General features: G+C 35.9%; 1 protein-coding gene across 6 annotated transcripts in view; it reads right to left on the bottom strand.

The window, feature by feature from the left end:
• Positions 1 to 14,218, bottom strand: part of MIA2 (MIA SH3 domain ER export factor 2) — a 111,221-nt gene that overhangs the window by 54,519 nt on the left and 42,484 nt on the right. For all 6 annotated transcript variants that reach the window (XM_060294769.2, XM_030854843.3, XM_030854841.2 and 3 more), the window contains 3 exons: positions 12,555 to 12,686; positions 8,540 to 8,561; positions 8,363 to 8,451 (listed from right to left, as the gene is read on the bottom strand). In XM_060294769.2, the coding sequence (XP_060150752.1) occupies positions 8,363 to 8,451; positions 8,540 to 8,561; positions 12,555 to 12,686 (243 nt within the window). The remainder of the gene's footprint in view (positions 1 to 8,362; positions 8,452 to 8,539; positions 8,562 to 12,554; positions 12,687 to 14,218) is intronic.

Below are 14,218 nucleotides of genomic sequence, written 5' to 3'. Positions count from 1 at the left end.
CGGCAGGGGTAGGGGACTGAGTGAAAATGAGCACAAGGGAAATATAAGGGTGATAGAAATGTTTTATGTATTGATGGAAGTGGTAGCTTCATGGGTGAATATACCTGTCAAAATTCACAGAACTGCATATTTAAGAATGTCCTTTTTATTATATGAAAATTATACCTCAATTTTTAAAATTGAAAGAGAAAAAATACAAAACAAGATCACCAAATTGCAATAAAACTTATAGCTGACTTTGACCCACAAACAACATGCCAAGGAAAAAAATCAGTAAAATGAGATGTCCGAAGTGCTTAAAGAAAATAACTGCAACTGCCAACTCAGACTTCTATAAAGAGCATTATACAAAATGGAGAAATAAAGACGTTATCAGACAAACAAAAACTAAGAGAATTTATCAACAGTATATTCCAGAAAAGAAAAGACCAGGAAGTTTCTCTATCCTTCAGGAGGAAGGAAAATCATCCCAGATAGAAGGTGGAAACGAAAGAATGAATAAAGAACAATGGAAAGAATAAATGTGTGGATAAATTCAAATGAATCTTGACTGTTTCAAAGAATAATAAAATGATTTGGAGGTTTATATAAAGTCAAAATACAGTGCAACAGGGCTTCCCTGGTGGCGCAGTGGTTAAGAATCTGCCTGCCAATGCAGGGGACATGGGTTCGAGCCCTGATCTGGGAAGATCCCACATGCCAGGGAGCAACTAAGCCCGTGTGCCACAACTACTGAGCCGGCGCTCTACAGCCCGCGAGCCACAACTACTGAAGCCCATGTGCCTAGAGCCCATGCTCCGCAACAAGAGAAGCCACCACAATGAGAAGCCCGCGCACCGCAATGAAGAGTAGCCCCCACTTGCAAAAACCAGAGAAAGCCCGCATGCAGCATCAAAGACACAACGCAGCCAAAAATAAAAATAAATTAAATAAATTAATAATGAGAAGAAAAATACATATATATATACTGCAACAGCACTTAAATAAAAGGGGGCAAGTGGAATTAAAGCATTCTAAGATCTTTGCATTATCCAGTAAGTAGCAACAGCACAAATTTATATTAGAATTTAATAAATTAAGGATACATGTTGCAATCTCTAAGGTAACCATTAAAAAAATAAAATCTATAACAAATGCATTGATGTAGAAAATACTGAATTAATAAATGACTATTTCAATCCAGAAGAAAACAAGAGAAGAGAAAAAGCCACATGGGACAGGTGGGTCAAATAGAAAACAAACAGTTAAGATGGTTGATTTGACCCCTAATAAATTAGAAATTACATTAAATGCAAATGAACTAAATAATCTAATTAAAAGATTTTTTTAGACTGATTAACAAAAGCAAAACCCATCTGTAGGCTGTTTCCAAAAGAGACAGCTTAAACAAAAGTATATAATAAGGTTGAAAGTAAAATAATGGGAAAAGATCTACCACGCAAATGTTCACCAAGTGAAAATTGGGATTGTTACACTGTATATCAGACAAAGCCAATTACTACAAATACAAAACAAAAAGACAACCTTCAGAATGTGAGAAAATATCTGCAAACAAAGCAACTAACAAGGGATTAATCTCCAAAATATACAAACAGCTCATGTAGTTCAATTATCAAAAAAAACCAAATAATCCAATCAAAAATGGGCAGAAGATCTAAATAGACATTTCTCCAAAAAAAGACATACAGATGGCCAAAAAGCACATGAAAAGATTCTCAACATCACTAATTATCAGAGAAATGCAAATCAAAACCGCAATGAGGTATCACCTCACACTGGTCAGAATGGCCACCATCAAAAAATCTACAAACAATAAATGCTGGAGAGGGTGTGGAGAAAAGGGAACGCTCTACACTGTTGGTGGGAATATAAATTGGTACAGCCACTATGGAGAACAGTATGGAGGTTCTTTAAAAAACTAAAAATAGAACTACGATATGACCCAGCAATCTTACTCCTAGGCATGTACCCGGAGAAAACCATAATTCAAAAAGATACATGCACCCCAATGTTCATTGCAGCACTGTTTACAATACAATAGCCAGGACATGGAAGTAAGCTAAATGTCCATCAACAGAGGAATAGATAAAGAAGATGTGGTACATATATACAATGGAATATTACTCGGCCATTAAAAAGAATGAAATAATGCCATTTGCAGCAACATGGATCGACCTAGAGATTGTCATACTGAGTGAAGTAAGTCAGACACAGAAAGACAGATATCATATGATATTGCTTATATGCGGAATCTAAAAAAAGGGGTACAGGGGCTTCCCTGGTGGCGCAGTGGTTGAGAGTCCACCTGCTGATGCAGGGGACACGGGTTCGTGCCCCGGTCCGGGAGGATCCCACATGCCGCAGAGTGGCTGGGTCCGTGAGCCATGGCCACTGGGCCTGCATGCCTGGAGCCTGTGCTCCGCAACGGGAGAGGCCAAAACAGTGAGAGGCTCGCGTACCGCAAAAAAAAAAAAAGGGGGGGGGTACAAACGAACTTATTTACAAAACAGAAGTAGAGTCACAGATGTAGAAAACAAACTTATGGTTACCAGGGTATAAGGAGAAGGAGGGATAAATTGGAGACTGGGGTTGACATATACACACTACTATATATAAAATAGATAACTAGTAAGAACCTGCTGTATAGGACAGGAAACTCTACTCAATACTCTGTAATGGCCTATATGGGAAAAGAATCTAAAAAAGAGTGGATATATGTATATGTATAACTGATTCACTTTGGTGTACACCTGAAACTAACACTATATTGTAATAAATCAAATATACTCCAATAAAAATTTTTAAAAAAGGAATTACTACAAATAAAACAGGGGTATTCATAATGATAAAACGGTCAATCTAACTAAGAAAATAAATAATTTTAAATCTATATGCATCTAACATAGCCTCAATATACATAAAAATAATAAAACTAAGAGAAAAACGAATCTACAATATTAATGGGAAATTTTAACATATTTCTCTCAATAACCAATAGATGATATGAATAAAAAATTAACAAGTGACAATTTTTATATTTATATACCAATAAACTAGTAAATAAAATGGTATGGTATTGACACAAGGATAATAATAGTATATATGTATATTGTATATGAAACATTTACCAAAATCAATCTTATGCAAAGCCAGAAATTAAGTATCAACAAATAAAGGAACGAAGTCATACAAAGGATATTCTCTGAATTAAATATAATTAGGTAGAATTAGGCTAAAACTTAATAACAAACTATTGGGAAATCCCCATATGTTAGGAAAGTAATAAATATCCTAACAAATAACCAATGTTTCAAAGAAAATATCACAATAAAATTTTTAAAATATTTTACACTGAATGATCAGCAAACCATGACATATCAAAACGAACAAGATGCTTTAATAAAAGCCAAACTTGCCAAGTAAATTATAACTTTAATGCAGAAATTATAAAAGAAGGCTAAAAACTCAATGATTTTAGTATCCATCCCAAGAAGTGATAAAAAAGAAAAGCAAGTAAACCAAAGAAAAGTTAAAAATGAAGTAATAAAGACAGTAATGAATTAGAAAGCAAATAAAGTAAAAAGAATCAACTGAGCCAAAAGATTGTTCTTTGGAAACACTAAAAAAGTTGATAAACCACTGTCAAGGATAAGGTGACAAAGAGAGAAAGACAGACAATCAACCTAATGTCAGAAATAAAAGAGCAGACCTCTCTGAAGGTCCCATAAATGTTTAGAAAATAACAAGAGAATAAACACTATACCAGCAATTAGCAAATAAAAGATAATTTTTTTTAAATTCCATTTGCAGTAACATCAAAAAGAAAAAATACTTAGAAATAAATTTAGCAAAAGAAGTGTAAACCTAATACTCTGCGAACTACAAAATATTACAGAAATAAAGAAGACCTAAATAAATGGAAAGGCATCCCATATTCATGGATCAGAAGACATAATACTGCTAAGATGGCAATAACCCCAAACTGATCTACTGATTCAACATAAGCCCTATCAAAATCCCAGCTAATTTATTTGCAGAAATTGCAAGCTGATCCTAAAATTCATAGAAAATGCAAAAGGCTCAGAATGATCTTAAAAAGTTGGAGGACTTATACTTCCCAATTTCAAACCTTACTGCAAAGCTACACGAATCAAGACAGTGTGAAACTGGCATTAAGGATAGACATATAAATCAATGAAATACAACTGAGAGCCCAGAAATGCACCCTCACAATTATGGTCAGCTGATTTTCAACAAGGATGCCACAACAATTCAATGGGGAAAGATCAGTCATTTCAACAACAGTGCTAAGACAACTGGATATCCACATGCCAAAAATAAAGCTGGACCCCTACCTAACAATATACAAAAATTAATTCAAAATAGATCAAAGATCTAAACATAACAGCTAATCACATAAAACTTTTAGAAGGAAACACAGATGTAAATCTTTGTGACCTTGTTTTAAGCAACAGTTTCTTAGAAATGACACCAAAAGCATAACCAACAAAAGAAAAAATAGATAAACTGAGCATCACCAAAATTAAAAAGTTCTATGCTTCAAATATACCACCAAGAAAGTGAGGAGAACATGCCACAGAATAAGAGAAAATATTTGCAAATTACATATCTGATAAGGGGCTCATATCTATAATATATAAAGTTAGAACTCAATAACAAAGACAAATAACCCTATTTAAAAATAGGCAAAGGGGGCTTCCCTGGTGGCACAGTGGTTAAGAATCCGCCTGACAATACAGTGGACACGGGTTTGAGCTCTGGGCGGGGAAGATCCCATATGCCATGGAGCAACTAAGCCCATGTGCCACAAATACTGAGCCTGCACTCTAGAGCCCACAAGCCACAACTACGGAGGCCGCATGCCACAACTACTGAAGCCCGCGCGCCTAGAGCCTGCGCTCTACAACAAAGAGAAGTCACCACAATGAGAAGCCTGCACACCGCAACGAAGAGTAGCCCCCGTGCACCGCAACTACAGAAAGCCTGTGCGCAACAACAAAGACCCAACGCAGCCAAAAATTAATTAATTAATTTTTAAAAATTAAAAATAGGCAAAGGAACTGAGTAGACATTTCTCCAAAGAAAATATATAAATGCCAATAAGCAAATGAAAAGATGTTCAACATCACTAGCCATCAGGGAAACGCAAATTAAAACCTCACTGACACAACACTGTAAACCAACTATACTTCAATAAAATCAAAAAAAAAAAAAAAGAAACACCTCATTGAGACACACTTCACATCAACTAGGATGGCTATAATCAAAAAGACATAATAACAAGTGTTGGGAGGGAATTCCTGAGGGGTCCAGTGGTTAGGACTCCACACTTCCACTGCAGGGGGCACGGGTTCGATCCCTGGTTGGGGAACTAAGGTCTCACATGCTGCATGGCGTGGCCAAAAAAAAAATAAGTGTTGGGAAAGATGTGGAGAAAACGCAACATTCACAAACTGTTGGTGGAAATATAAACTAGTACGGCCACTGTGAAACACAATCTCGCAGTTCTTCAAAAAGTTATATATAGACCCAGCAATTCTACTCCTAGGTATATGCCTCAAAGAATTTAAAACATATATCCACACAAAAACTTGTACAAGAATGTCCACAACAGCATCATTTATAACAGCCAGAAAGTACAATAACCCAAATGTCCACCACCTGAAAAATGGATATATCAGTTGTGGTAGGGAATATTATTTGGCAAAAAAAGATATTAAGTATTGATACATAGTACAACATGGATGAATCTTGAAAACATTATGCTAGTCTTAAAAAGCTAGTCACAAGGAAGCACATGTTGTATCATTCCATTTATGTAAAATGGAATCTAGAGTAGGCAAGTTTATAGAGACAGAAAGTAGATAAGCTGTCTAGGGCTTACAAGTAGGGGAGATTGGGTGAAGGGTGACAGCTAAAGAGGTACAGGGTTTCTTTGGGGTGTAAAAAATATGTCTGAAAATATTTTGTGGTGGACATACAACTCTGTGAATATACAAAAGCCATTCATTTGTACACTTTAAATAAATAGTATAGTATGTGAATCATACCCCCGAAAAGCTGTTAAAAAAACTATACTATTTATAATAGTTTCAAAACTCATCAGATACCAGGGAATAAATCTCAGAAAAGATGTACAAGACCTCAACACAAAAATGTATGAACAATACTGAGAGAATTTTAAAAAGACATAAAAAGAAGGATATATCACAGCCCACGGATAAACACTCAACACTGTAAAAAGGTAAATTCTCTCCAAATTAATCTATATATTCAATGCAATCCCAAACTCCTAAGAGGCTATGTGTATGTGTGCATGTGTAAACTGATGAAGTGATTTAAAATTTACACAAAAAGACAAAGTGCCAAGACGGCCAAGACAATCTTGAAAAACAAACCTGGAGGTTTATATTGTCAGACATCAAGACGTGCTAGGTAGACTTTAAAAAACATGATATTCCAATAAACATGTTAAAAAAATTAAAAAATTAAAAAAAAATAAAAAGCATGGTATTGGTGCAAGGATATATTTTTTTTAAAAAACAGACCAACAGAATAGAAAATATTATAGAAACAGACTCAGATATATACAGTCACATAACCTAAGACTACGACACTACAGAACAAAAGGAAAAGATGGTCTTTTAATAAATGGTACTGGTAAATTCAATAGCCACATGAAAAATATTGAATACTGGGCTTCCCTGGTGGCACAGTGGTTGAGAGTCCGCCTGCCAATGCAGGGGACATGGGTTCGTGCCCCGGTCCGGGAAGATCCCACATGCCACGGAGCGGCTGGGCCCGTGAGCCATGGCTGCTGAGCCTGCGCGTCTGGAGCCTGTGCTCCACAACAGGAGAGGCCACAACAGTGAGAGGCCCGCGTACTGCAAAAAAATATATATATAATATGTTGAATACTAACCACCAATCACACCATCACAGATTCAATTCTAGATAGATTAAAGACTGATTAATTTAGGGCTGAACTGTTTCCCCTCAGAATGTGTATGTTGAAGCCCCAATACCTCAAAATGTGACTGTATTTGGAGGAAGGCCCTTTAAAGATCATTAAGTTAGGACTTCCCCGGAGGCGTAGTGGTTAAGAATCCACCTGCCAATTCAGGGGACACGGGTTCAAGCCCTGGTCTGGGAAGATCCCACATGCCGCAGAGCAACTAAGCCCGTGTGCCACAACTACTGAGCCTGCGCTCTAGAGCCCGTGAGCCACAACTACTGAGCCCACATGCTACAACTACTGAAGCCCACGCACCTAGAGGCCGTGCTCCGCAACAAGAGAAGTCACCACAATGAGAAGCCAGCGCACCGCAACGAAGAGCAGCCCCTGCTTGCCGCAACTAGAGAAAGCCTGTGGGTAGCAACAAAGACCCAACACAGCCAAAAATAAATAAAATTTAAAAAAAATAAAGGTTGTTAAGTTAAAATGAGCCCCTTGGATTAAGATAGGCCCTAATCCATCTTACTGGTGCCCTTACAAGAAGAGGAAATTTGGACACACTGAGAGACATCAGAAATGTGCACCTGCACAGAGAAAAGACAATGTGAGGACAGGGCAAGAAGATGACCAGTTATGTCAAAATGATAAGCCTCAGAAGAAACCAAACCTGCCAACACCTTGATCCTGGACCTCTAGCCTCCTAAACTGTGAAAAAAAATTAATTTCTATGTAAGTCATCCAGTCTGTGGTATTGTGTTATGGCAGTCCTAGCAAACTAGTACAAAGACTAAATGAGTAAAAAAATTAAGTTTCTAAAAGATAACACAGAAGAATATCTTCATACTCTTGAGTACACAAAAAAATTTAAGTAGGAAACAAATAACAGTCATCATAAAGAAAAGACTGAAAAATTAGACTATGTTACAATTAAGAACTTACGCTTACCAAGACACCATTTGAAATAAAAAGGCAAACCACAGAGTGCAAGAAGATATTTGCAATACGTATACCTGACAAAGGACTTGTATCCAAAACATAGGAAAAAATCCTACATATCAAAAGGAAAAAGAGAGATAAGCATACTTTTTAAAATGTGAAAAAAAAAAAACTAGGCAACATGACAAAAAGGATATCCAAATGGCCAATAATCATGAAAAGGTGATTAACCTCATTAGTCAGGGAAATGAAAACTGAAACCACAATGAGACATCACTATGCACCTACCACAATGGTTAAAATTTAGACTGGTAATATGAAAGCCACTGAAGTCTCACACTTTGCAAACAAAGCATGAGTGATCTTCAACTAACACAGAAGTAGCTGCATTGAAAAGTATCAAGTCTTCTGATTCTAACATGAATGTCAACATTTTCAAAAACGTCTTACCTCCTTTTGAACAACACTAAATTTTTCAAGTAGTTTACATTTTTCTTCGATCAGTGTAGAAAGTTCTGCAGCAAGCTTTTTCTCTCTTCCTAAAAACAGAGTTAATGCTATCATGTTTTTAAGTTGATTTAATTGTAAACAACAATGATGAGATCTAAAATAGAAAAAAGAGCTTACCCACATAGAGCCGGCTTCTAACCTGAAACAAATTTTTAACAAAAATTACATTAAAACACACACACATGCAAGCACATATAATTTATTTAACTTCTATTGCCAACTTAAAAACAAAAGGTTTGTTATTGCCTTAGTATAAATGGAAGTTCGCCAAAAAGTGTTCTATTTCCAATGAGAAAAATACATATGAAAGTCGTCCTACTGAAGTCACATTGTGTATTAGCATATTAAAGCCTCTGAAATAAGTCTACCTTAAAGATATCTGTTTCATTTCATTTAGCCCACTGCTCCTCAAACATATTTGACCCTAAAACAAATTACTTAAGGAAGCCCCTATATCATCTCCCCAGTAATGATATCCAAAATAACAGTTTGAAAAATGTTACCATGCGGCCATGGATCTGCTGACTATAAAGTAAAAAAACTTTTTTCTTCTTTAACCTCTCTCTCAAACAATGAAGGAAAAATTCCATTTATAAGGGAAGCAGGTTTAGGACTAAGGTAATCTAAGTAGAGAAAACAGTGGGGACTTAAATGATCTACAGAAGATATACAGGAATAAAATTAAATAAAACAAGATTTAAAAGTCAAGGGACAGGGTTTACGTGGTGGCGCAGTGGTTAGGAATCTGCCTGCCAATGCAGAGGACACGGGTTCAAGCCCTGGTCTGGGAGGATCCCACATGCCGCGGAGCAGCTAGGCCCGTGTGCCATGGCTGCTGAGCCTGCGCTCTGGAGCCCGTGAGCCACGACTACTAAGCCCGCGAGCCACAACTGCTGAGGCCTGCGTGCCTAGAGCCTGTGCTCCGCGGCAGGAGAGGCCACCGCAATGAGAAGCCCGCGTACCAAAGCAAAGAGTCGCTCCCACTCGCCGCAACTAGAGAAAGCCCACGCACAGCAATGAAGACCCAACGCAGCCAAAAATAAAATAAAAATAAAATAAATTAATTAAAAAAGAAAGTCAAGGTACAATATAGTAGGTATAGATGAGGAACAATTAGTGAACTGAAACATCAGATTCAGAAACTATCTCAAAAGGTAACAGTAAACCATTAAAAAAAAAAAGGAAAAAAAGTTAAGAGGGAAGTGAGAAGTAGAAGAGCCAACATCTTAAAAAAATAATAGTTCCAAAGAGGAAAAAAAAATGTAAAATGCAGAAGAAACTTCCCAGAATTAATAAAGATAAAAGATTTCATATTTAAATATTCAAGAGAATTTAAAGAAATAAGAAAAAAAATCAAACCTGAACATATTATATTGAAATAAGGATATCAAATTAAAAGCCTCCACAGAGAACAGATCACTTACAAATGAATAAGAATCACATTGACACTAGACCTTTCAAAAAGTAACATTAGATGTAAAAAGACAAGGAAGTAAAAGGATAGAACTTTGCACACAGAATGCTTGTATCAAGCAAATTATCATTTCAGTGTGAAGACTTAATTCAAACATCCTCAAGCACACAAAAGGTTTGCCACACAAAGACCAACACTGAAAACAATCTAGAAAGAAGTATTCAAATATGTGAAGAATTAAATTCAGGAGCCCCTGCAAGAGATATGTCAATTATGGGTGATCAAATATCTTGGTAATATATGTTGTTGTCTTGAGGACTGGAGAAGGGGTGGAGGAGAAAGTAAAAAACAAAGAAATGGAAAAGGAAATATTTTTAGAACTAAAATTCTAGATTATACCAATATGAAAGGGGATTGGAAAGTGAAAGAGACCAAGGGATGTGAAAGTATGCTAAATAAGGTTTTTGTTTTCTCAGAAGGAAGATTTACTTACAAATGTAGAAAAGAAACATTAAAAGTGGAACAAATTAATAAAGTATGCTAGAAGAAACTGGTCCAAATACATCAGTAATCAATAATCATAATATATATAGATACACTAAACTCAGTGAAAAAAGAGATTTTCAGATTATATAAAAGAAATTCATACAGAACTGAATTACTTTGCTGTACATCCGAAACTAATACATTGTAAATTAACTATACTCCAACAAAATAAAAATAAAAAAAGAAATTCATACAGGACATACATTAAGTAAAAGACCACAGAAAGACTGGAAAATATAAGGATGGAAAAAGACACATGAAATATTACCAAAAAGAAAACTGGTCTGGCTATACTAACATCAGATAAGAGACTTTAAGACAAAAGCATCGGAAGAGTTATAGAGGGTCACTAGTTATTGATAAAAGATTCAATCCACCAAGAAGAGATGTAGCAATTCTAAACATGTATCCACCTAACAAAATATCCTCAAAATATGTAAAGCGAGAATTGACAAAACTACAGAAAGTAACTGATAAATCCATCATGACAGTGGAATTCAGCCAACTTCTCTTCACTCTTGACAGATGAAGGAAACAACAAAAAAAGAGCAAGAATATGTAATACACGAACACCACAAATTAGATAATTAGCAAGCTTGACCTAATAATGGATGGATATAGAATGATATACATGTATCTGCTTTCAATAATAATCAGGAGCATAAAGAGCACAGAAAAAGTCTACATGTATGTGGAACTCTCATATGTAGCATGGCAGATGAATGGGAAGAAGGGAGACTATTCAATAAACAAAGCTGGGGAAAAGGTTATATTGCGGGGGAAGAGGGGTGGGGAATTACACCAACTCCTTACCCCACACTAAACAAAAAATCAACTCAAGATGGATCAAGCAATTCTGTGCTAAAAGAAAACTGTTTTAATTAAGAATTTCTACTCATCACAAAACATCTTAAGAAAAATGAAAAGATGTTTCGTACTGGGACATATGCAATATAGATAATCAACAAGGATATCATCAAGAATATATAAAGAACTCCTACAAATAAAAAAGAAAACAAACTACTCAAAAGAAAAATGGGTATAAGACATAAATATTTCCCTGAAGAAAAAATACATATGGACAATAAATTTACTGAGTTTTCAATCTCACTAGTGATCAAGGAATACAAATCAGAACCATGGTTAAGATACCATTCAAGTGGCAAAAATAAAGAATTTCAACAATAACAGGTGTTGGAGATGACACAGATCAAATGGATCTCCAGGACCTCTTACATACTACTGTTGGGAGTATAAATTGGTACAGACAATTTGGAAAAGAATTTGGTACTATGTTTTAAAAGCAGAACTTCCAATATACTATATAACCCAGTAATCTCACACCTAGTATATTCCCAAGAGAAACTTACAAATATACAACAGGAGACAAGTATAAGAAACTACCCAGCAGCATTATTTGTAATAGAAAAAAACCTGGAAACTCAAAGGCCCAAGACCATAAAATATATAAATTAATTGTAATATATTCTTACAATATAATATTCTTAAAACAATCAAAATGGGTCAAAAATATGGATGAATCTTAGCAATATAGGATGGAGTAAAACAGTTCCAAAACATGACATATGGCATGAGACTAAGCAAAATTACTACACTTCTGAAGGATTTGTGTACATATGACCAAAAAAAATTTTTTTTAAGGCATGGGAATAATTAACACAGGATCCAGAACAGGATTACCTCTAGTGCAGGGAGGCAGGGGGATGAAATGAGGGAGGATCACCTAAATATAGGTGACAGTCAATATCTTTGATTCCAGGTTGGGTGGTATATTCACAGATGTATAGTATACTGTTAAAAATAAACACAGACCCCAAATAATAAGCCAGTAAGAAATAAAGGTAGGTTTTGCTGTACACCTGAAACTTACACAACATTATAAATCAACTATACTCCAATAAAATTTTTTTTAAAAAAAAAGAAATAGAGGTAGGGTTTTAGTATTAGTGTGGAATACTCCTACAGAGAATTTTTACACTTTAAAAAATTCCTCTAAATCCATATTCAGTTTCTAGCAGCCACACGTTAACATGAGTAGCCCACATAACAATAACCTGTTTCCTTAAAACAAAAGATATGTTTCTCATATTACTTGTTCAACATGAAGACAGAACGAACATTCTCTTAGTAAACAGAGCACTGGTTACTTACCGATCGAAAACTTCTCCACAAAAACAAAAGAATAGCAAAAAATCCAACAACAGTTGCACATATCACTAATTCCCATGGAAAACCATAGAAGTTAGAACCTGGTCTCATATCTTCAGGCAATGCTGCCACAACCTTCAAGACAAAGAAAATTAACCTCTTAAAAATACACTTTTGATAAAAATTGTTGATTACCAACTGCTAAACACTGAATTTTTCTGTGTCCCCCTGCAACCCCAAAATTCTTATGTTGAAACCTAATCCCCAATGTGATGGTATCTGGAAGTAGGGCCCTTTGGAGGTGATTAGGTCATAAGAGTGGAGCCCTCAGAAATGGGATTAGTGATCTTAGAAGAGAGGCTCCAAGCTCCCTTGACACTTCTACCATGTGAGGTTATAATGAGAAGACTATGAACCAGAAGTGTGCCCTCACCACACACCAGATCCGTGGCATCTTTATCTTGGTGTTCCCAGCCTCCAGAACTGTGAGAAAAATGTTTGCTGTTTAAGCCACCCAGTCTATGGTATTTTGTTATGGCAGCCCCAACAGATTAAGACACAAACGTAAGTACAAGCTTACATGTAAATACTATTAACACCCTTTTCATGAAATGGGTACCAGACTATCACCAAACAGCAGGTATCAGAGGGTATTTTTCTGGCAATTTTCAACCACTATCACCAAGTGATGAAGGAAAGTAGTATGGTGAAATTTAATGATTTTCTGACCAGAGTTCTACAGAGATGCCTCAGAGCTTCTGAAAATGAGAGTAAGAGGAAAGAAGGCCAAAGAAAGAAGCTGAATCAGGTGGTCTTACCCTGATTCAACCAGTTTAGGCTTTTTCCATAGAGTATATGGGGTTCCATATAAGATTTCCCTATGCGGGGAAAAAATGGATCTGCTGCTTTATTAAAGTTTGAAAACCACTGATGAAACCTTGGGTTTAGAATTTGAATCCCTCTACCCTACCTCAGTGGCTCCCTTCTCTTATCTGTAATGGGAATAATGCTGTATGAATATGGAGTGCAGGTACTCAATAAAGGTAGCTGTTTCTATTAGTCCTCCTCCAAAGACCACGATCCTATAACCACAGCCTTTCCACATTATTTCTCTCCCTAACAAGTTTTCAGCACAAAACAGCTTAAGGCTTTTGCAGTTGCTTCTGTATCTCATCTTTCTCTGGGTCAGTTCATTATTCACTGTCATCCAATGAGGTTATTTTTCTTTGTTACCAGGCCCCACATATTATTCAATCACATAAAAAGGTGAAAAGTAGGGGGGAAAAATACCCTTTTTTAAGAACAACCTCAAGTCTGATCAGGTTTGATTCTTTCCTGGGTTCAACCCAAAACCTCTATGGCAAATCTTCCCTTTTTAGGCCCCTTCTATCTAGAAAAACACCTTTTAATATCTATTCTCTTCTCCAAAATCTTTTTTGTAACTGTGACCCATATATGCTATCAACAGTTCATTAACCTGTATTAAATAAACCTGATTATACCTTTTCTAAAAAAAAAAAAAAAAAAACCACCCCTTTACCCTGATCTCTGCCTCTGCCTCTCCCTACATTACCCTTGTTACCAGCTCACAGAATTGTGACATCGCTAGAAACAACCAGTGATTTAAAAAAAAAAAAAAATCTATTTCTGCCTCTGAGTAAAAGAGG

Source organism: Globicephala melas, chromosome 2 (genome assembly GCF_963455315.2).
Source record: "Globicephala melas chromosome 2, mGloMel1.2, whole genome shotgun sequence".
Lineage (NCBI taxonomy): Eukaryota > Metazoa > Chordata > Mammalia > Artiodactyla > Delphinidae > Globicephala > Globicephala melas.
Note: the sequence above shows the minus strand (reverse complement) of the source record. Positions and strands in the feature narration are given on the sequence as shown.